The sequence below is a fragment of the Momordica charantia genome (assembly GCF_013281855.1).
Source record: "Momordica charantia cultivar OHB3-1 chromosome 9 unlocalized genomic scaffold, Mcharantia_2.0 BLBB01000009.1, whole genome shotgun sequence".
Lineage (NCBI taxonomy): Eukaryota > Viridiplantae > Streptophyta > Magnoliopsida > Cucurbitales > Cucurbitaceae > Momordica > Momordica charantia.
The window spans coordinates 5,412,687-5,433,262 of NW_028275167.1; the positions used below are offsets into that span (position 1 = coordinate 5,412,687).

A 20,576-nucleotide genomic window follows, 5' to 3' on the forward strand; every position below is an offset into this window, starting at 1 on the left:
ATGAAAAGGAAAATGATAATATTGAAACTTTTGAAACGACATATTTTTTTTAATACAAATGAAATGAAATAGTCTTGGGGCATTTTTGTAATTTACCCTTAAGAAAAAGGAAAAAAGGAAACTTAAAATTGGGGGAAAATCAAAATCGTTGGCTTCCCGCCTCTATATTAACCGCCAAATAGAGTCATCAAATCCCTCACTTCTGAAACTTTCATCGTTCAATCGAGAGAGAAATTCACAAATCACAGAAAAATCAAACTTCAAAAATCTCAACAATGGAGAACATCGAGCACACCGTCATCTCCACCAATGGCATAGATATGCACGTCGCCTCAATCGGCACCGGCTCCGATTCCATCCTCTTCCTCCACGGCTTCCCGGAGCTCTGGTACTCATGGCGCCACCACCTCCTCTCCTTCTCCGACCTCGGCTACCGCGCCATCGCCCCCGATCTCCGCGGCTATGGCGACACCGACGCGCCCCCCTCCCCGGAGTCCTACACCCTCTTCCACGTCGTCGGCGACCTCATCGGACTCCTCGACCATTTCGACATCGATAGGGTTTTCCTCGTCGGCCACGATTGGGGGGCTCTCATCGCCTGGGCCTTCGCTCTGTTCCGCCCCGATAGAATCAAGGCTCTCGTTGCCTTGAGCGTCCCGTTCCCTCCGAGGAATCCGGAGAGAAACTCTGTTGAGATCTTGAGGGATCTGTTCGGGGATGGTTACTACGTTTGCAGATTTCAGGTGCGTTTCATCCATTTTTGTTCTGGTTGTCCTTTTGCCTGTTTTTGAATGATCTTGAATCGAATCGAAGCAAATGGTAGTTTCTTGCAATGGCTTTTTCTTGAATAATGTGTTCTTTGGATATATATATGGTTCTTGCTGCTTTGAATTCTTGAATCTTCTGCAAGTGAGTACTGCCAATTTGTTTCGATTGCTTTGGTTGCTGATTCTTTTGGTTCTTTTAGGGTAGAAGATTTGATGGCGTTTCTTATTTCTTTTTCTTGATTTCCGTTAAAACTTAAAATTAGTAAACAAATAAAACTATGTTTTGTAATTGATTCATTTTTTTCCTTGTTCTTTTTTATTGAAAGAAAAAGGGAGAATTATGTAGGATAATCTTTTCTTGTTTCTTCTTCTTTGAAGATTTTAATTTGAAAAATTAAGTTTTACATAAAAAGTAATTTTTTGAAAATAAAATTTTCAAAATTAGTGGGATATGTTTAATTTTTAAGATTCGTTATACCTTTTATGGGTTAGAAATGATAAAAAAGTGATTATATTTATGTTAGTGAACAACTCCAAACATAAAATAAAATAAGAAACTAAAAACTAGATTTTATTATTTCCATAATTCATATACAATATTGAAAAAGTTTTTAAAAAATGAGAAATAGAAAATAATTACCTAATGCTTGTGGGTCTAAGATTGGACGTTACACCTAAAAAAAATTAAATAGATATCCTATTTGTTAAGTTATGTTCGGACTCAGTTTGTATTTGTAAAAGAAAATAATAAAAAATAGGAAATGAGAATTAGGGACACTGCCAACCAACTCCTTATATAATTTAAATCTATTGTTGTCTCTTGATTGGGCCTTGGGAACATTAGTGGGATAAGGTGCAAGCATTGGGGTCATAATATCCCATTATTATCCATTCTTTGTTTTAAAGAATTAAATTTTTTTTGATTGAAATATATATCTTCCAACAAATGTTGTAATCTCTATCCCTATCCAAGAATGTTATTGAACTGAAAAAAAAGTAAAGAAACGGGGGACTATGGTTCAGATGTTCCTCCCCTCCCCTAGTAGTGTAAACCTACAAAACTTCTCAAACTACTGCTGATATTATGCTGCTGCAGGAACCAGGGGAGATGGAAGAAGATTTTGATTCCATGGATACAGAAGATATCTTTAAGATTTTCCTTTCAATTCGCGACCCGGCTCCTCCAATTATACCGAAAGAAGTAGGAATGAGAGGGTATCCAATTCCAGACAGCCTTCCCTGCTGGTTGTCTCAGGAAAGTTTAAGTTACTATGCTACCAAGTTCGGCAAGAAAGGCTTTACTGGAGGATTCAACTACTTTCGAGCTCTCCCGCTGTATGTTCTTCACTTCTTTCACTCCTGCAAAATAGAAAGGCATATTCCTTGTCACTTTTGCATAATGCCTGATGAGTTTCTCATTCCCTTTCACTGCTCTGCATCTTCTTTGTTGGTTCCCTTAGCCTTTGAATAACATGATTGTATTGCAGCTGCTAACCAATGAGTAAAATTTCCGAGTTTGCTCGGTTAAAGCATACGCCATGATCGAAAGAAATGTGGGAATTGTTTGGTTTGCTCTTGCTATGAATTTCTAATTCCTTCTCATAGCTATGCAGGTCCTTTGTTGGTTCACTTGAATTACAAGAACTTTTAATAACAAATTGTTTTGATGTTTGGTTCTATATGGTCCTTTGAGTACTGGTGCTTCCTCAAAAAGATATTAGGGTGTTTTTGCCTTTTTTTCGAAACACTATTTAGAGTGAAGTGCTTTTAGTCATGGAAAAAGCCCTAGCTTTTGAATAGCATGAGTGTAGCATAGCTAGTTGACGAGTAGAAAATACCGAGTTTGATCGGTTAAATCGAACGTCGAGATCAGCAGAAATGTGGGAATCCTTGGGCACAAAAAAGCTGATCAAATGAAACTCCTCTTGTACTATTTGATCTCTAATAGATCTGTTGAAAGATCATTACAAAGGATAGCCTCTTTGTTGCAGAAACTGGGAGCTGACAGCGCCGTGGAGCGGGTCGAAAGTCGAAGTACCGAGCAAGTTCATCACGGGGGATTTGGATATCACGTACAACATCCCGGGGGTGAAGGAGTACATTCACAAGGGCGGATTCGAAAACGACGTGGTGGGGCTGGAAGAGATAGTAGTGATCGAAGGAGCTGCTCACTTTGTGAACCAAGAAAGTCCAGAGGAGGTCACCAAACAGATTCATGAATTTATCCAGAAGTATTGAGCCTCCTTCCCCATTAGCAATACAAGTTGGTTGGCCTTTTGCCTTTGCTTTTGTTAAGCATCTTGATTTTTTTTTTTGCAAGGCTCTCACTGGCTACGTTTTGTGATTAGTACTGTATATAGTGTTCTACCATTTGGGGCAATTGAAATTTGGAAGTATATTTTGTAAATAAAGAGCTCTTTCTCAAGACGATATTCTCGGTTTCCAACTTTCAATTTTCAAAGATAAATAATATCTTAATCCGTAGATAGAGAATATATGTTATTGATGGTTGGACTATCCTACAAAATCACAAGTCAAATTATGTCAAAATTGATGCTAGTTAATTGTAGCGGTTAAAAATACTCTTTCCATTGCATATATTTCAAAATTCTTATATGGAAATCAAAAGGTTGATTTTTGATAAATATTACTCAACGAAGAGTATACATTTCTTTTATTTTCTTCACCTTCAAATAAGATAGATTTATTTATGAAAAAAAAAGAAACTCTTGTAAAATAAAATAATGAATAAATGGTCAAATTAAGTAGTAATGACTTATTTACCTACCAAATTTGCAAAAGAAAAATCAATAACATCACTAATTTTTTGTTATTATTTATTTACCGCTCTTTATCTTTACCGGCGAACATTTGCCGGTGGTAAAATATTGTATTCAGACAAACACCGGTGCCGCCGCCGCGGAATTACCCGCGTCAAAATTCCCGTCGCCTCTTTCCTCTCCGGTCAACATGATTTTCTCGAATCTCCAAAATACCCTTACTAAATCCCCAAATTCCCACAGCGTGAAAGCCAGATAATACCTGTTACACAGTGGCATTTTCGTCAATAAAATATATTTGCCTTTCCACGCCCCATCTTCCCTTTCCTACCATATTCTCATGAATAACCAAATCCACCACCACCCACCCCCGAAATTCCCTCCGTTTACAACGCCCATAACCGCCGCCTTGTCACCGGAATCCCTCCGACTATGAGCTCCACTAAAAGCCGCCGGAAGGTGGCTCCGGCAGCCGCTGATGCCGGTGACTCTGCTGATAAACTCGACCAGCTTCTTCTCTCTTCGGCGATCTGCAACGGCGAGGATCTAGCTCCGTTTGTGCGGAAAGCCTTCGCTTCCGGGAAGCCGGAGACTCTGCTCCATCACCTACGCGCCTTCTCCAAGTCCAAAGAATCGGAGATCGAAGAGGTCTGCAAGGCTCACTACCAGGACTTCATTCTCGCGGTTGATGACCTCCGATCCCTTCTATCTGATGTTGATTCTCTCAAATCTGCTCTCTCTGAATCCAACTCTAAGCTTCAGTCTGTCGGTCTTCCGCTGCTTTCTTCTTTGGATGCGTTCGTTGAAGCACGGACGGTGTCGCGGAACCTAAATCTCGCGCTCGACTCGGTCCGCGCCTGTGTTCACACCATAGAGCTTTGCTCGAGAGCGAACGAACACTTGGAGAGCGGTAATTTCTATATGGCTTTGAAGTGCTTGGACTCGATTGAGAACGAGTTTTTGGATAAAACGCCATCGTCGACGCTGAAGAGGATGCTGGAGAAGTATATTCCTGATATTCGCTCGTATATAGAGAGGAAGGTGAGCAAAGAGTTTGGGGATTGGCTGGTAGAGATCCGAGCCGTCAGTCGGACTTTGGGGCAATTGGCAATCAGTCAAGCGTCGTCGGCTCGCCAACGTGAGGAAGATCTGCGAATCAAGCAGCGCCAAGCGGAGGAACAGAGTCGGCTTAGCTTAAGAGACTGTGTATACGTTTTAGAGGAAGAGGATGAAGACGGCCTTGGTGCAGCTGGGGATGATGCGAAGGATTTGTATAGCAACGGCAGTGGTGGACTTCTAGGGTTTGATTTGACTCCGTTGTATAGAGCCTACCATATACACCAGACATTAGGACTTGAAGATCGATTCAAACAGTATTACTTTGAGAATCGGAAACTTCAATTAACATCCGACTTCCAGGTATCATCAATGACTCCTTTCCTTGAATCGCATCAAACGTTTTTCGCTCAAATTGCTGGATTTTTCATTGTGGAGGATAGGATTTTTAGGACCAGTGGCAGTCTAATATCAAAAATGGAGGTTGAGAATCTATGGGAAACTGCTATGAGTAAGATGTGTTCTGTTCTGGAAGATCAGTTTTCTAGGATGCAAACTGCAAATCATCTTTTGTTAATTAAGGACTATGTGAGTTTGTTAGGAGTAACTTTGCGTAGATATTGGTATCCAGTTGAACCCTTGCTTGATGTTTTGAGCAAGCATCGGGATAAGTACCATGAGCTGTTGATATCAGATTGCCGTAAACAGATTACCGAGGCATTGTCAGCTGACAAATTCGAGCAAATGTTGATGAAGAAAGAGTATGAATATTCTATGAATGTTCTATCATTTCAGTTACAAGTATCAGATATCGTGCCTGGTTTTCCCTTTGTTGCACCGTTTTCCTCCACAGTGCCTGATTGCTGTCGGATCGTGAGGTCTTTTATCGAAGATTCTGTGAGCTTTATGTCATATGGTGGGCAGCTAGATTTCTATGATGTAGTTAAGAAGTATTTGGATAGGCTATTGAGTGAAGTCCTGGATGGAGCCTTGTTGAAGCTAATTAGTACGTCTGTTCATGGAGTCTCTCAGGCAATGCAAGTGGCAGCAAATATGGCTGTGTTCGAGCGTGCTTGTGATTTCTTTTTTCGCCATGCTGCACAGCTTTCTGGTATTCCATTGAGAATGGCTGAGAGGGGTAGGAGACAGTTTCCACTGAGCAAAGCCCGTGATGCAGCAGAAGAGACTCTCTCAGGGTTGCTTAAGACGAAGGTTGATGGTTTCATGATGTTGATTGAGAATGTTAACTGGATACCCGACGAGCCTTTACAACATGGTAACGAATATGTAAATGAGGTTATCATATATTTGGAAACACTGGTCTCCACAGCTCAACAGATATTGCCTGTTCAAGTCCTTAAAAGAGTATTACAAGATGTTCTTTCTCACATATCAATGATGATCGTCGCAGCTTTACAAGCGGATTCAGTAAAGAGGTTTAATGTTAATGCTATAATGGGGATTGATGTGGATATTAAATTGCTGGAAACTTTTGTGGATAATCAAGCTCCTACTTTTGCGGAGGGGGATATAAATCAGTTAAAGGCAGCACTTTCTGAAGCTAGACAAATGATTAATTTGCTTTTGAGCAGTCATCCAGAGAATTTTCTGAATCCAGTTATTCGGGAGAGGAGTTACTACTGTCTGGACTACAAGAAAGTCGTTACAATATCTGAGAAGCTAAAAGATTCTTCGGATCGGTTATTTGGAACCTTCGGAAGTCGTACTATGAAGCAGAATCCAAAAAAGAAGTCACTGGACACTTTGATTAAAAGACTCAGGGACGTTAGTTAGTTCAGATTAGCGCGTTGCATTTCTTATTTGTTTCTGCTGCTGATTGTGATGGCAGTTATCTCTTATTGGTTAATTCCTAACTTTATTCTCTTTCAATCCCCCCCCCCATTGTGGTCCTCACTCCTCTGCTTGATTAGAGATGTGCAAATTTTTGTATATTATCACATTTATGTAGTGGTTTCATACTTGATTATCTTTGGTAAGTGTCAACAGAAAACATCCATGGAGATCTGGTCTTGGAAACGTGGTACCGGTGGTAGTCTCCTAAACTGAAAACTGACTGGACCAGAGACTGGTGGTTAGAAGCAAACCAGGTCCGTTCTCTGTGGATAATTGAGATCACTGTGAATATCCCTTAACAAATGGTAATTTGTCATTTGCCTTTAGTGTTATCATTCTTTCATAATCATTTCCATTTGAGGGTTTGCTTCATTCATTATGATAATCATTTCGTTTTTAGTTTTCTGTTTTTAAAAATGATATCTGATTGCTCACAATGTCTTTGGAATGTTTTAAATTTATCTTAGAAACACATTTGAACTCTTAGCGAAATTTCAAAAACAGATATCCAAAAACAAAACGGTTATCAAATAGGACCTTAATTGTTATGTTGTCATGTCATGTTGATATGTCTGTTTAAAGGAACATTCATGCGGGATATAGTGGTGAATATTTTGGGTTTAACTGTTAAAGTGCCATGGTATCTGATTCTAAGTCTTAACTGCTGTGTTAATTATCTTTGAAATTTGTTGAATCGCATGCTTTGCAATGGATAAGGACTTAGAGATGTCTGTGATAGAGTAGTTCCCCTAGGTTTTTTGTTTGTAGGTAAAAAGTGTAATTGATGTGTCCTGAAGCTTGTGTTGGGTATGTAACATTTACCTCTGAATGAGGCCCTCATACTGCAAGTATAATAAGTAAATAGAGGAAAGACAAGTTGGTTTTTTGTTTTTTTGTTCTTTTTTTTAGGTTAAATTACCAATTTGGTTATGAACTTTCACCATTGTGCCCTTATAGGTCTCTGTAGTTTAAAAAGTGTCTAATAAGTCATTAAACTTTTGAGGTTGTCTATTAGGTCTTTGAATTTTCAATTTTGAGTTTAATAGGTCTCTAAATTTTATAAAAATTAAAAGTTTTGGGACCTATTAGATATTTTTTGAAGTTTGAAAACCTATTAGACAAACATTGAAAGTTTGTGAACGTATTAGACACTTCTTAAAGTTTAGATACTAAACTTATAATTTAGCTTTTTTTTTCCTTTTTGTCACCATCCCTTGCTTAGTCTGTCATTTATCTTGTGTTGTGGTTGCAAAATCTTATTCCTTAAGCCAAAGCAAGCAACGCTCAGCGGTCATTCGCATATATAATGTCAATTACCGCTGAGCAATGTTCGCTTTGGCGAAAAATCTTATTGCAATTGGTCTGCTGTTTTGTTTCATAGACTTAGTTCATGTCCATGTCCACCTTACATATTATCTTTCAGTTTTATAAGCCCACAAGAAAAAGAAGTATTATCTCATTGTCTTTACTATGACGAGATGATTTTAACCCCATCTTTATTTTATTTTATTTTTTATTTTTTTTAGTTTAATCTAGCCTTTAGATAGATGTATAATATTTTAACCAATTGAGTTACGTTTATATTGCTACTTTGTCCTATATCTTAATCGATATATAGATAATTTCTGAAAAAAATCTCACTGCGCCATTGCTTTTTAGAGAAATTGGATATCCAAATATTGTTTTGATGCTAGAAAATGAGATAATTGCATTAATGTTAGGGAGATATTTGTTAGTATTTGATTTTATTGTATAGTAACTTATATATTGGTTAAGTGTAGAATTCATCCATTTATCAATTTAACCAAATAAATTTGGTAAATAGACTTGATGTAATCTAACATGTTACTGAATGCTGGTAAAAAAAATATATAATTATTATATGTAAACTGAGGTAGTCCCTTGTAATTTTTTGTTGTTGGTTATATTTTTGGTCCTTGTATTTTTTAAATGTCTAAATTATGCCCGCACTTGCCTCGAAGAAATCTTAGAAATAGTCTCGACTCTCTACTGTTAGTTTGTTGTTAAGTTTATCTTACAAGGTAAACAAATAATAATAATTATTATTATTATAAGGAGTTTTTCTCCATAATAGTAGATTTTGCCTAAATAATCGGAAATTTGTCATGTGACAAAATGTTTGGTAAAAAAGTAACAAATGTAATAACTTGTATATTAATGATACAGGTATATCGGTGACATATTTTATATGGATATACCCGTCATAGGTTTTATTAATAATATGAAAATTGCATATTGTTGGGTATACTTCATCACATACCTAATGTATCAATAACAGAAAAAATGGCGTGTCAGTGATATACGAGAAAAAAAATTGTTATATTTATAAATTAATTTTGTTGGATAGATTTATAAATATGGTAACCAATTTTGCCACCCTTTATAATTTTTCAAGTTTTAATTTATGTATGTCACTGGGATGATGAGTGAAAAATATCAAATGTGGGCTATGAATTGTAGCCCGAAAAATTTATACTACTACCAGACTTCTTTCATTTCCAATGGATAGGTCAATAAGTGGCATATTATTCAATTAGGTAATCATACACTATTTTAGAAAATAATAGAAAATTTTCCCTAAAAATTTTCCCAACCCCACATTGTTCTTGTTCCCCATTTATAGGGAACGAATAGAAACAAAAAATAATGGAGAAGAAGAAGAAGATGACGACAAAACTAAATCGATCATTTTCTCTCATTCATCCATGTGTGGATTATTTTTAAGATTTTTTCAAAAGGAAAGGACTAAATTGGACATTTAAAAAGTTTGCTTGACCTGAGTTGTTTTCGAGAGTAAAAAATATCCTACGAACATCACTTCTTTCAGCATGCTTTATCCAAACTCAAATGCTTCCACGTAAAATCTCTCAAGAGATCACTTGACTTAAGATTGCTCAAAATTAAAAACGCTTAGTCTTGAAGTTCTTATAGTTGACTTATAAAAAATGAAGGTGCACCTCGTTCGAGTTCCTCTAATCTTAACCATGTTTGCATAGTCTCAAGATCCTTTAAACTAAAATGCAGTGTCAATTTATTCATTTATCCATATTTTCTAAAAATTAAAAAAAAATCAACTCGACAAAATAAATCAATTTTTACATCCAATTACACCTTAAACTTGAATTAGTGTTGCATTTAGGAAAAACATTGACTCATTAATCAAATTCAGGGATAAAAATTGAAAATTTCAAAATTCTTTCTCAACACAACTTAACCTAGTATTTCATAAGGTTGTTATCGTTGAATTACTTTTTCTTAAAAAATAATAATAATAGAAAAAAAAAAAGCTAACACGTGCAACACGTGACTCCATTTCTCATAAAAGTTTAAATAAATATATTTATATAAATTAAAAACAATAAAATGCATAAAAATCTTCTTTCATTCCCAGTCAAAATCAACAACCAGCTCAGAATTGAACAAAAGAATCGAAGAAGATGAGTTTCCTTGAACCCTACTCCAAATCTATGGCTTCTCTTTTTCTTCTTCTTCTTTTCGCTTTCGTTTCCTTCTCAAACCCTCTCGTCTCTGCTCAGAAAGCTCTCACCGCCTACGATATTCTTCAGCAGTACGGCTTCCCCGTCGGAATTCTTCCCGTCGGAGTAACTGGCTACGAATTGGACAGGGTTACCGGAGAATTCAGTCTCTACTTGAATCAGAAGTGCCGATTCTCGATCGAATCCTACGCATTGGAGTACAAGCCTACCATTAAGGGCGTGATTTCCCAAGGCAGAATCAGGAACTTGAAAGGTGTTACGGTTAAGGTGCTGTTGCTGTGGCTCAACATCGTGGAGGTCGTTAACGATGGCTATGATCTCCAGTTCTCTGTGGGAATCGCCTCCGCCAACTTTCCGATTGATGGTTTCTATGAGTCGCCGCAGTGTGGCTGTGGATTTGACTGCGGGAAGGCTGGGAAATTGGTGGCGGCTTCTTAGGTAAATAAATCTGTGTTTAATAATTTAGGGAAATTTAGTTTTGCATTGCTCTGAACTTTCAACTTATTTGCAATTTTGGAGACGGGGATTAGCTATATCGTTCCCTTTCTTTTTATGTTGAAATAATCCCTTTCCGATGGATAATAGAATTGGTGTATTTATGTTCTGCCCCGTCTCTGATTCTCTTGATTGCATATGTATGGTCTGAACAATTTCAATCTATGAGATTCAAGTTTTCTCCGTTTTATATCATTTATGGCATCTGAAACCCCAAATGCTTATCTTCTGAAGTGGTCTTCCGTTTACAGTTTCTAATTAGTCAATTCAGTGTCAATTAGATCATGTTCCACCAGTTTCTCCATTGGCATCTTCTCGATCTGGTTTCATTTTCTCACTTGGCCTACGTTTCAATTAGCCAATTTTTAGTCAATTGTATCATATTCCTCCTGTTTTCCATTGGAATCTTCTCGCTGTCTATGAGCTAATTACTGGATCCTGAAGAATATGCCTCCTAGTTGGTCACAGTGTGCATTTGAACTGTTTATATTGAACTCTCTGCATAAGAACAATTGTTTATATTGAACTGCAGACCCACCATAATTGGAGAAGGTTTGGGTTCTAGAATAAATTCCAAAATCCAATTCATTTGGATTGTTTATTTCAGGTTCTTTTAGACAATTGTTCTTAGTTCCTTTTCTTAAACAAACATAGTCTGGACCACCAGAGTGAAGACTGGATTCTTGGGATCTTGTTAGATGGTGTAAAATTCTAAGACTAGACAACCCCATTAGCCCGATCAATCTCCCAAGATCCTATTCTTCTGTTCTGTTTCCAATCAGAAATGTCATCAAGAACAGATGCCCACGTTGTAGTCAATCTTCAGCCACAGTTTTGCATTACCAATCTTTTGGGGTGAATCTGAATTGATCCAAACTCTTAAACAAGATCAGTTGATTTGAATTTCTTGGAAAGTTCGTTGTATTCTCTTTCGAATTACGTGCTACTAAATGAAACTTGGATATTCCAATTCAATGTTTGTCTGTCTCATCTGCTCTTGGAAATATGGGCCCTTTTGTCTTTTGTGTAATGGCAGATTCATTCTTCATATTTGAGCTGCACGTGGCTCATAGACGTGTATTTCTCTTACTGCTTCCCCTCCCTTCCGTTTTTTGGTATTGAATCTTCGCTGTCAGCCATACCATTTATCAATTTCCCGGAAAATGGTGGGAAAATGAGTACCCTCGGCGAGAAAATGGGAGAGATGGACGATCCCATTTTTAGAACCAACCAAGAAAAAGAAAACACAACTATTCCCCCCCCCCCCCCCCCCCCCCCCCCCCCCCCCATTAATGCGTCTCATAGCCATAGAGTCCCTCACCGGCTTCTTCCTCATCTTGGTGATCCCATAGAGTCCCTTGCCGGCTGCTTCCTCATCAAGATGTCGCCCTCCGCCGCATTGCCCTCCGCTGGCAACGGCGAATCACCGTCGGTTTACGACATTCTCCGGGAATTCAACTTCCCGATCGGTCTCCTCCCAGAGGGTGCAGTGGGCTGCCGTCTGGACCGAGCCACCGGGAAATTGGAGGCTTATCTGGGCGGAGCTTGCCAATTCAGACCGGACGAGACATATGACCTGAAATATAAATCTACCATTAGTGGGCAGATCTCCAGGAATAGGCTTACAGATCTGAAGGGTGTGAGTGTGAAGTTCATGTTCTTCTGGGTCAACATTGTGGAGGTGGTGAGAGTAGGCGACGATCTGGAGTTCTCGGTGGGGATGGCGACGGCGTCGTTTCCGGTGGAGAATTTCTCCGAGTGCCCACAATGTGGGTGTGGAATCGATTGCAAGAATGGGAAAGTGAGGAAAATTAATGCCAAATCTCTTATTTCATCCGTTTGAATCTTTGCTTTTTTGATCTAATGTCGAAATGAAGGTGTTTGAATCTCAGGTAGGAATTTGGACTGGTTTTTCATATGCTTGTGGCTTTTTTTTTGTTTTTTTTTTCTGAGTTCAATCTAATCTTCATTTGTTAATACCTACCTAGAATGTAAAAGAGCCTTTGAGCCCATTCGATAGAAACATAGAATAAAGGGAACTCTGGACCATATTCTTTGCCAATCTGAATCTTGCTCATGTCTTGAATGAATTCAAGGAAATGTTTGAAGAAATCATGAAAGGTTACTTTTTCTTTTCCGTTTGAGTTCAATAGGGCGAGGGGAGTTGAACTTCCGACTTTTAGGGAGGCAAGTAATGTCTTCTCCCATTCGTCAATACTAGTTGCAGCAATGACATTTCCATATTTGTTTGGTGATAAACGTGGAATGAAAAAAAAAAAGATGATAAATAGGATTCCGATGAAATTGTTCCATTTTGTAAAGTAACAATTTTCTTCTGTTTGGTTTTAGAAAACTTATTGGTCATAAACTAGAACGTTATGTGTTATTGGTGGCTTAATTGATCTCTATGGATCAGTTGAGTTATGATCATGTTTACGGATGTAGAAAAGTTCATGATTCCTCACTCGGTAGTTTTCCGTACTTTGAAAAAAATTGAAATCCTAATAAAATTTTTTGGAAATTATTTTTTTAGTTTTCAAAGTGTATTCTAATCAACTTACAACTTATATAAAATAATTAAAAAAAAGGAAGAAGAAGAAAATAGTTGCAACTTTCAAAACTAATCAGATCCCTTTGAGGGCATGAAATGTGAAAACAGTGTTTTCTTTGTTTAGATTATTATTTTATTTAATTGGAAAATAAAACTTCTGACAGTAATTGTTTTAGTTTTCATATTTTACTATGATTTCAATACTATTTTTGGGAATATAGTAGAAAACAAAATAACAGATAAAATAAAATCAACATTATCAAATCAACTCTTATAAGCTTTCGTTTCCTGTTTTTTATTTTTGATTTTTGGTTTTAAAAAACAGAATTGGCAAGGGTCTAACTATTTCTGTATTTAGTTTTCTATTTTTAAAATACAAAAATAAAAAAATCATATATGTTTAATAACTGTTTTTATTTTCGGTTTTTGAAAAACTGAAAACCAAATAAATGTTTGATAATTATTTTTTGTTTTCTATTTTTAAAAAATTTGAAAATTGAAAATATATGATAGATATAGAAAAATCTAAGTAAAATATTAGATGGCAACTGTGGCGTAGGAATCGTCCTCTTCCATGAGATTTTTAATTTTGATCTCCAAATCATTCTCCAATTTTGGGAATCGAGATCCCGGTCCAAGAATTCTCATTTGGAGGTGAGGATCTTCACGAGAAAAATTATTGGTTAAATAATTAATTTTAATTATTTTTAGAATTTAAAAAATAAAAAGTACTAAAGATATATAATTTATATTATTTTACTTAAAAAATTATTATTTACTAGTATAAATAATTAGATTAATATTTATTCATAATTTAGTAAAATATTAAATAAAATATATATTAATTATTTAAAAAATAGAATGGAGAGGGAAACATGGTGAGAAATTCATTATTTGTTATTAAAATGGTGACTTGACCTACGAGAATCTTTGCAAAATAAAATTTTAGATGGATTTAAAAAAAATTTTGAAAGAGAAATTTTAGAGAAAAAAATATATATTTGTTACAGAAAAGAGAGATATAAGAGAAAAAAATTGAACAAAAAGACATTTAAATAAAGAAAAGTTGAAGATATATATTTCTTGAAAAATAAAAGTTATAAAATGTGAACTTTGAGATAAAAAAACATTTGAAAAAATATTAAATTTTTAGAGATAAGATGAAAATTTTAAGGAGGGAAAAATATTTAGATGAAAATTTTAGAGAGAGAAATTTAAGTAAAAAAAAATTTAGAACAAGAAAAAAATTATTAGAGATAAATGTGTCAAAAGAAAAAAAAAATTAGAAAGAAAAATTAGATTTCGAAAACAAAAACTTTTTTTTTTTTGAGTACTTGAAAAACAAAAACTTTTTTTTAATTTTTTTTTTTTTGAAATTTACGAAATCAATTTTCTCTTTTTTGAATTTTATTAAAGATTTCAAAAATGGTTTAAAAAAAAGAAAACTGAATCAGTTATCAAAAACTTGTTTTCAAAAAACTAAAAACAAAAAACCAATTCAATTTGCTGGTTTTTTTTTTCAGAAAAGATTTTGAAATTCTATATAAATTAAAAAAAGGTTTAAAAGAAAAATTTCTATTTTTCAAAATCTAATTTTTCTTTAATTTCTGATAATTATCTTTAATAAATTTCTTTCTCAATCTAAAAATTTTTCTTCATAAATTTTTTCTACAAAATTTGTTTCTCCCTAAAATCTTTATGTTTTAAATATTTATTATTATTTTTCTCTCTCCAAAATTTTCATATTTTTATTGTTATTTTTTCTAACAAATCACTTTCATTTCTTTATATGAGAAGTTAATATTTTCTCAAACTTTTCTTTTTCTACAATTTCGTTTTTTAAAACTTTTATTTCTCTTCCTAATCTATTTTTCCTCTTAAAATTATTCAATTTTCTTCCCCTCTAACTTTTATTTTTATAATTTTATTTATTTATTTTCTCTAAAAAGTATATTTCGAATATTATTTTCGTCTTTTAATTTTTTTCTCTCTATAATTTTTATTTTTCTTTCTAATTTTTTTCTTTAACATATATTTCTCTCTCTATTTTTTCTTTTTTTTTCTCTAAATTTTTCTCTCTGTCTTTAAATTTTCTTTTTCTAAATCTATTTATCTCTCTAGAGATTCTCTTTAAAAAATTTATTTCCAAGGAATAGGACATGCATGTCAAACCTCATTCTCATTTCTATTTTTTAATAAATAATATATATTTTATTAACCTATTTACTAAATTGTGAATAAAATATTAATTTTTTTAAAGCTAATTATTTATAATAGTAAATAATAATTAGTATATATTTATTACACTTTTTATTTTTTAAATTCTAAAAATAATTAAAATTAATTACAAAACGGTAATTTTTCCGCGAATATTCCTATCTCCAAATAAGGATTGTTTAACTTGGTTCTCGATTCCAGAACCGAAGAAAGAGGTGGAGATAGTGGACTAAAAATTTTCACAAGCACGAGAATGAACGAGTACATCTTCACCCCGCCCCACACTATTGTCATCTCTATCCTAGATAGAATATTCTCTCTAATATTTATTTCCAATTTTCTAACTTTTTAGAAACAGAAAACCAAAAATGATTATGAAACATGTTTTGTTTTCTGTGTTTTAAAAACAAAAAACTTTTATCAAACTTATATAGTTTTTATTTTTTTAAAAATTAAAAACTAAAAACAGACGATAGAAAAACCAATAACCAAAAGAAAAAATGGTGATAACCCTTACTTAACCCTTAGTTAAAATTTATATATGTTTATAAATTCATATACATGTTAATATGATCCAATGGGACTAAGGCAGAACATTATTAGGAGGGCCCAATGCACGTCTTCAATAAGTTCCAATGACATTTTTTTTAATTAAAAATAATTTTGCAGTAGTTCAACGCGGAAGACTGAACCATTAACTTTTAGAATAATATTAAAATACTTTATCTACTTGAGTTATGCTTAGAAGTTAGATCGACATTTGCTTATATATCTTTTATTTTTCGTACTAAAAAAACTTTTATTTTCCTTTTTACTCTATTTCTCGATCCCAATTTAAATGTTCATGTCCATAAATACCCTTACACAATTTCAAAACTCAAATCTAGCCACAAAATTTAAAATGAAAAATGTAACCAAAAAAATGTTCTAATCTAGAAAAAAAGCACCAACACAAGCAAATGAATATTACCCAAAAAAAAAAAAGTTTGGTTCAATCACAAAACATCATTGGCTAGCCACCACTGTTTAAGAAAAAAAATCAGAAAAAAAAAACTATGAAGGGTATTAACTCTCACTTGTTATTCAAAAAAGAATATCATTTGTCACGTCATAGATCATAAATGTTAGAACCACTTATTAATAATAATAATAAACAAACTACTCTTTCATCTATAATTCCAAAATTGAAACATCACATTCAATTGAAAAATATTAGGGGTTTACCAATGGACATGAATGTTTGACAGTTATGAGAAAAAAATATAAAAAATATTTTTTTTCTATTTTTTAAAAAACTAAGGTTTCATTAGATAACCATTTCGTTTTTTTATTCTTTGTTATTAAAAGTTAAGGCTTGTTTTATCACAATTTCTTGATATATTTTTCACTTTTTTTTTTAGAAATTTTAAGATGATAACGAAAAATCAAGCCCGCTTAATTCTCCCTCTCTATGTGGTCGCCAAGAGAGAACCGAGTTCATGGAATGTTGGCCACTGCAATCTTGCCACGTGGCTACTGTTTCGATTACTTTAACGTTGTGGCCACACAGTATCACTCCCACAAATCTCCTCTCTACTTTTCAGATGCTTTTTTCCACAGGAAAAATAAATAAATATTTTTTTGTTAAAGAAAAAAAAATATCAATTTCTTTTGTTAAAGAAAACAATAAGAAGCAAATTCATGTGATCTTGTTTTGTTTGTCTTTGATAATATCTATGTGTTTTAGTATCTATGTCTGGTCAAAAATGTTAGATGAAAATATAGATAAAATATAAAATCGATTAATATTTTTAAGAAAAATATAAAAATAAAAAATTCATAATAAATATTTAAATTAACAAATAAACTTTTTTACTTGAGTTAAATTATTGTTGTATGTACTAAAAACAAAAAGGAAAAAAAAAACATTAGTTCCCAATCTACTCTCTGCCACTTTGTTTCAACTCTTCCTTCCATACATATTTGTGCACTTTTTTTATTCAACATAGGTTGATGATTCAACTTCAATCTAATAAGAAGTGGTCACTATGATATATTCTCCGACTCATATGCTATCACTTATTCATTGAAAAAAAAGTAGTAAAGATCAGAAGTAGAATTTATCAAAATGTTAGATTAGAAAAGTTCATGAACTATATTATATTTTGACCTATTTTAAATTAAATTAAAATTATATTAGTTGTAGTTCATATAATTTTTTTTTCTTTTGAGTTGAATAGGGATCGAATAAGGAGGAAATATTCTTATTTATCGGTTAAAATTCTCAAAATATCTCTATCCTATGTTCTATAAAAAAATTAGGACCTTCGAACTCTTGAAATAATAAAATATCGAATGGTATGGAAATTCACCTAAAATGACAATTAATAATTTCACTTTAAAATTCACATTAAAAAGGCAGAGGCTATTTGAAAACTTTTATGATGGATGGCATAAAAAATAGAAAGCTTTTCTTGAATCTCAATTTCAAATTTTGAGAAACGTAAATGTTTTTTATTTAATATTATATTATATAATTAATATAATTTTAGTTTCTCCCCTTTCAATTTTGATTCTTCTCCATTTTACTTTCATCAAAATATTCATTTATTTTGGCCCGAAAAAAAAACAAAATACAATAATAAAACAATATTTTAATCTTTTCCATTTTAGAAATATGCAATAAATAATACATAAAAATTTTAAATATCTAAATTCTAAATTTCATATAAAAGAATCGTTACCAAAAACTGAAAAACGGTCATAATTTTCACTCCCTATGAAATTGAATTAATATGGCATCATGCATAGGAAAGAAAAAAAAAATTTATATTTACTTCATTTTTATTTTTTTTGTGAGATAAAGATATTTTATTTTTTAATCACGTGAAAAAGCATGAAGGGTCAGATTAGGAAAGAAACCGAAACCAATTTGAAACGGGCTTTACCCACTCTTCTTTTACAATCTCGTGATGCAATTTTCCACTTTTCTCCCACCCCAAGAGAGAGAAAAAAAAAAAAACAATCCTCGTGAATTGAAATTTTTAACAAATAATACACAACTAGTTTCCAAATTGAATTTCTCATCCCCACGAATTCCGCCATTAAACGGTCCTTCCAGATTCCACCTTTTTCATCTCTTGAGAAACAAAATCAAAGGCCGGATTGAGTTTGAAGAAAAGAACGAGGATCAGAAATAAAGAGGCTACTGCCTATTTATTGTGTATTTTCTTTTACTATTACAGTAACGGAAATTATTCAAATCCTAAAAACAGAGTATGGAAGTAATAGAGGAACAAGAATTACATCTAAAACTGGAATCGTAACGCCGCCGATAAAGCCGACGGCCGATCATCGGATACGGTTTCGATCCCCACACTCGCGCTCGATCCGGAAGGCCTCTCCTCCATCGATTTATATAATCCGAGCTTTTTTTTTTTGCTAAACGTTTTAATTTGAATTAGGTTCAGTTCTTGTTCTTAAGGAGGATCGATCGAAGTTCGGCAACATCGATCTCATCGGTGCGATTCTCCGGCCTATAGTAGCCAGTGACAGGATCCGGCACCCAAGAAACCTTCTCAGAGGATCCAACCCTGTCCTCCCCGGATTTCTTTAACAGATTAACACCTGCTGCCTTCGCCGCACTCGACGAAACTCCTTGCGAAGCCGCCGCGTAACCACGCCTGAAAAGTAACGAAAATCAGAACAAACATTAATAAACACCGAAAATACTCCAATCGAGGCAGAGATCTGTTCAGTCACCATGAGAGAAAAAGGAAAAATTACCGGCTGAGAGCGGAGGAGAATCCATCGGCGACGAGAGCGGAGAGAACCTTAACGCTGGAGACAGAGCGAGCCATTGGAAGTTGGAAAATGGATTTCTTCTGAAGACGATTCTTCCGTTTCCGGTTGTTTGCTGCTCGAGAAAATCGTGAACGGAATCGGAGAGAAGCGTCTTCTGAAACTCGCTCGCGGTTTCTGTGTGGAGAAGTTCTTGATTTCTTCGGAATGGAGATGAGGAAGAAGAAGAGAGGAAGGGGTTTATATAGAGAGCGAAGGGGGGCATTTTAGGGTTACAAACTGAACGCGTCAAAGTAGGCGGGAAGGACGTGGAATCGTGGCCGTACATGTGGCTGGAGGAGAGTGGGTGGAATGAGGCGGCGGGTTCGGCTTTCGTTCTTTGTAGTTTCTTTGAAAGGTCTGCTTAGCGACCGGCCCAGCTGGGTCCACCGGTCAACAATGGCCATAATTTTATGAGTATTATTTATTTATTTATTTTTAGAACATTTCAATGAGAGTATTAAAATATCTTTCCGCATATTGACATTTCCATAGGTATTTTTATGTATTTAGTTGGATGTCCATAAGTAAATTAAAATTTCTAAAAATCAATAAAAATATGATTAATAATATGGTAAAAATATGAAGATAAATTTCTATTTGTCCTTACATTTACATTTTAAAAAGTAACAGTTTGATCTCAAATCTTTAGAATTATTTCCTAAATGTTGGAGACCAAATTTTCATTTTTTGAAACTTAGAAAATAAATAGAAAATTTATCAATGACCAAAAATGCATTTTGCCCTTAATAATAATACAGACATAATATTAATATTAATCATTTTTAACTTATTTATAAAGGTTGAAATTCGGAAATTTTTATTTTTATTTTATTAATATTTTTATCCATATTCGTAAAATTGATATCTCAACCTTTACAAGTTTGGTTTTAATTTTTAGCCGCATTTTTATTTTCATATTGATTGAGGATGAAAATAATAATAATAATAAATTCCTATTTCTTTTCTTTGAAACTTTTACATTAAATATATGTTTGTTTTATTAAATTCTCGTGATAGTTATTTCTATGCTGACCAAATTTGAAAACTTGTTATTTATTATTTATTATTATTTTTTTAATTTCAGTTCTTGCATTTTCTCTCTTAAAAGCAGTGAACACACGATAGGTTCTCAACCGTCAACTGGACAAGACTTAAATTTTGTTTTTTTTTTTTTTCATATTTAGTCTCTTTAGTTTCCAGTTTATTTTTTCTTATGTTTAAACAATTTTCAAATTATGTTCTTCCCATCGATGAATATTTAAATTGGTTAATATATTTTAAAAATATTTAAATTGGATAATGATAAGCTTACATAATAATGAATTGACAAAAATTTAGAGTACGAATTAACTCACCTGAAAATTAAATTTGTTTTTAGCTCTTAAAAGTTTGAAGAAGAATTAGTTCTTTCAACCTGGTTATTCTTTTAAGTTTATGCAAACTTACTAAGTATATCATGTCATGTAAGTTAATAATCAAATATTAGCGTTTACTCCAGTAATGTTCAAATGTAACG

The 20,576-nt window shown here is 33.7% G+C and overlaps 5 protein-coding genes across 5 annotated transcripts; 4 read left to right on the top strand and 1 right to left on the bottom strand.

Annotated features, from left to right (window-relative positions):
- Window positions 1–209: 209 nt before the first annotated feature.
- On the top strand, window positions 210–3,192 carry LOC111021100 (epoxide hydrolase 2). Its single transcript, XM_022297956.2, has 3 exons — window positions 210–743; window positions 1,864–2,102; window positions 2,759–3,192. Exons 1-3 carry the CDS (start codon window positions 276–278, stop codon window positions 3,003–3,005), a joined length of 954 nt encoding a protein of 317 aa, XP_022153648.2. The 5' UTR covers window positions 210–275; the 3' UTR covers window positions 3,006–3,192.
- Window positions 3,193–3,860: 668 nt separating this feature from the next.
- SEC15B (exocyst complex component sec15B) lies at window positions 3,861–6,590 on the top strand. The gene has a single exon (XM_022295235.2). It carries the CDS (start codon window positions 3,980–3,982, stop codon window positions 6,395–6,397), a length of 2,418 nt encoding a protein of 805 aa, XP_022150927.1. The 5' UTR covers window positions 3,861–3,979; the 3' UTR covers window positions 6,398–6,590.
- Window positions 6,591–9,845: 3,255 nt separating this feature from the next.
- LOC111022312 (transmembrane protein, putative (Protein of unknown function, DUF538)) lies at window positions 9,846–10,665 on the top strand. The gene has a single exon (XM_022299488.2). The coding sequence runs from the start codon at window positions 9,916–9,918 to the stop codon at window positions 10,411–10,413; it is 498 nt and encodes a 165-aa protein (XP_022155180.1). The 5' UTR covers window positions 9,846–9,915; the 3' UTR covers window positions 10,414–10,665.
- Window positions 10,666–10,809: 144 nt separating this feature from the next.
- Window positions 10,810–12,532, top strand: LOC111019713 (uncharacterized). The gene has a single exon (XM_022296138.2). The coding sequence runs from the start codon at window positions 11,645–11,647 to the stop codon at window positions 12,311–12,313; it is 669 nt and encodes a 222-aa protein (XP_022151830.2). The 5' UTR covers window positions 10,810–11,644; the 3' UTR covers window positions 12,314–12,532.
- A 5,877-nt stretch (window positions 12,533–18,409) lies between these two features.
- SAG21 (senescence-associated gene 21) lies at window positions 18,410–19,242 on the bottom strand. Its single transcript, XM_022288535.2, has 2 exons — window positions 19,004–19,242; window positions 18,410–18,900 (listed from the first exon to the last, which is right to left on the bottom strand). The coding sequence occupies exons 1-2, from the start codon at window positions 19,075–19,077 to the stop codon at window positions 18,684–18,686; spliced, it is 291 nt and encodes a 96-aa protein (XP_022144227.1). The 5' UTR covers window positions 19,078–19,242; the 3' UTR covers window positions 18,410–18,683.
- Between the last annotated feature and the right edge of the window lie 1,334 nt (window positions 19,243–20,576).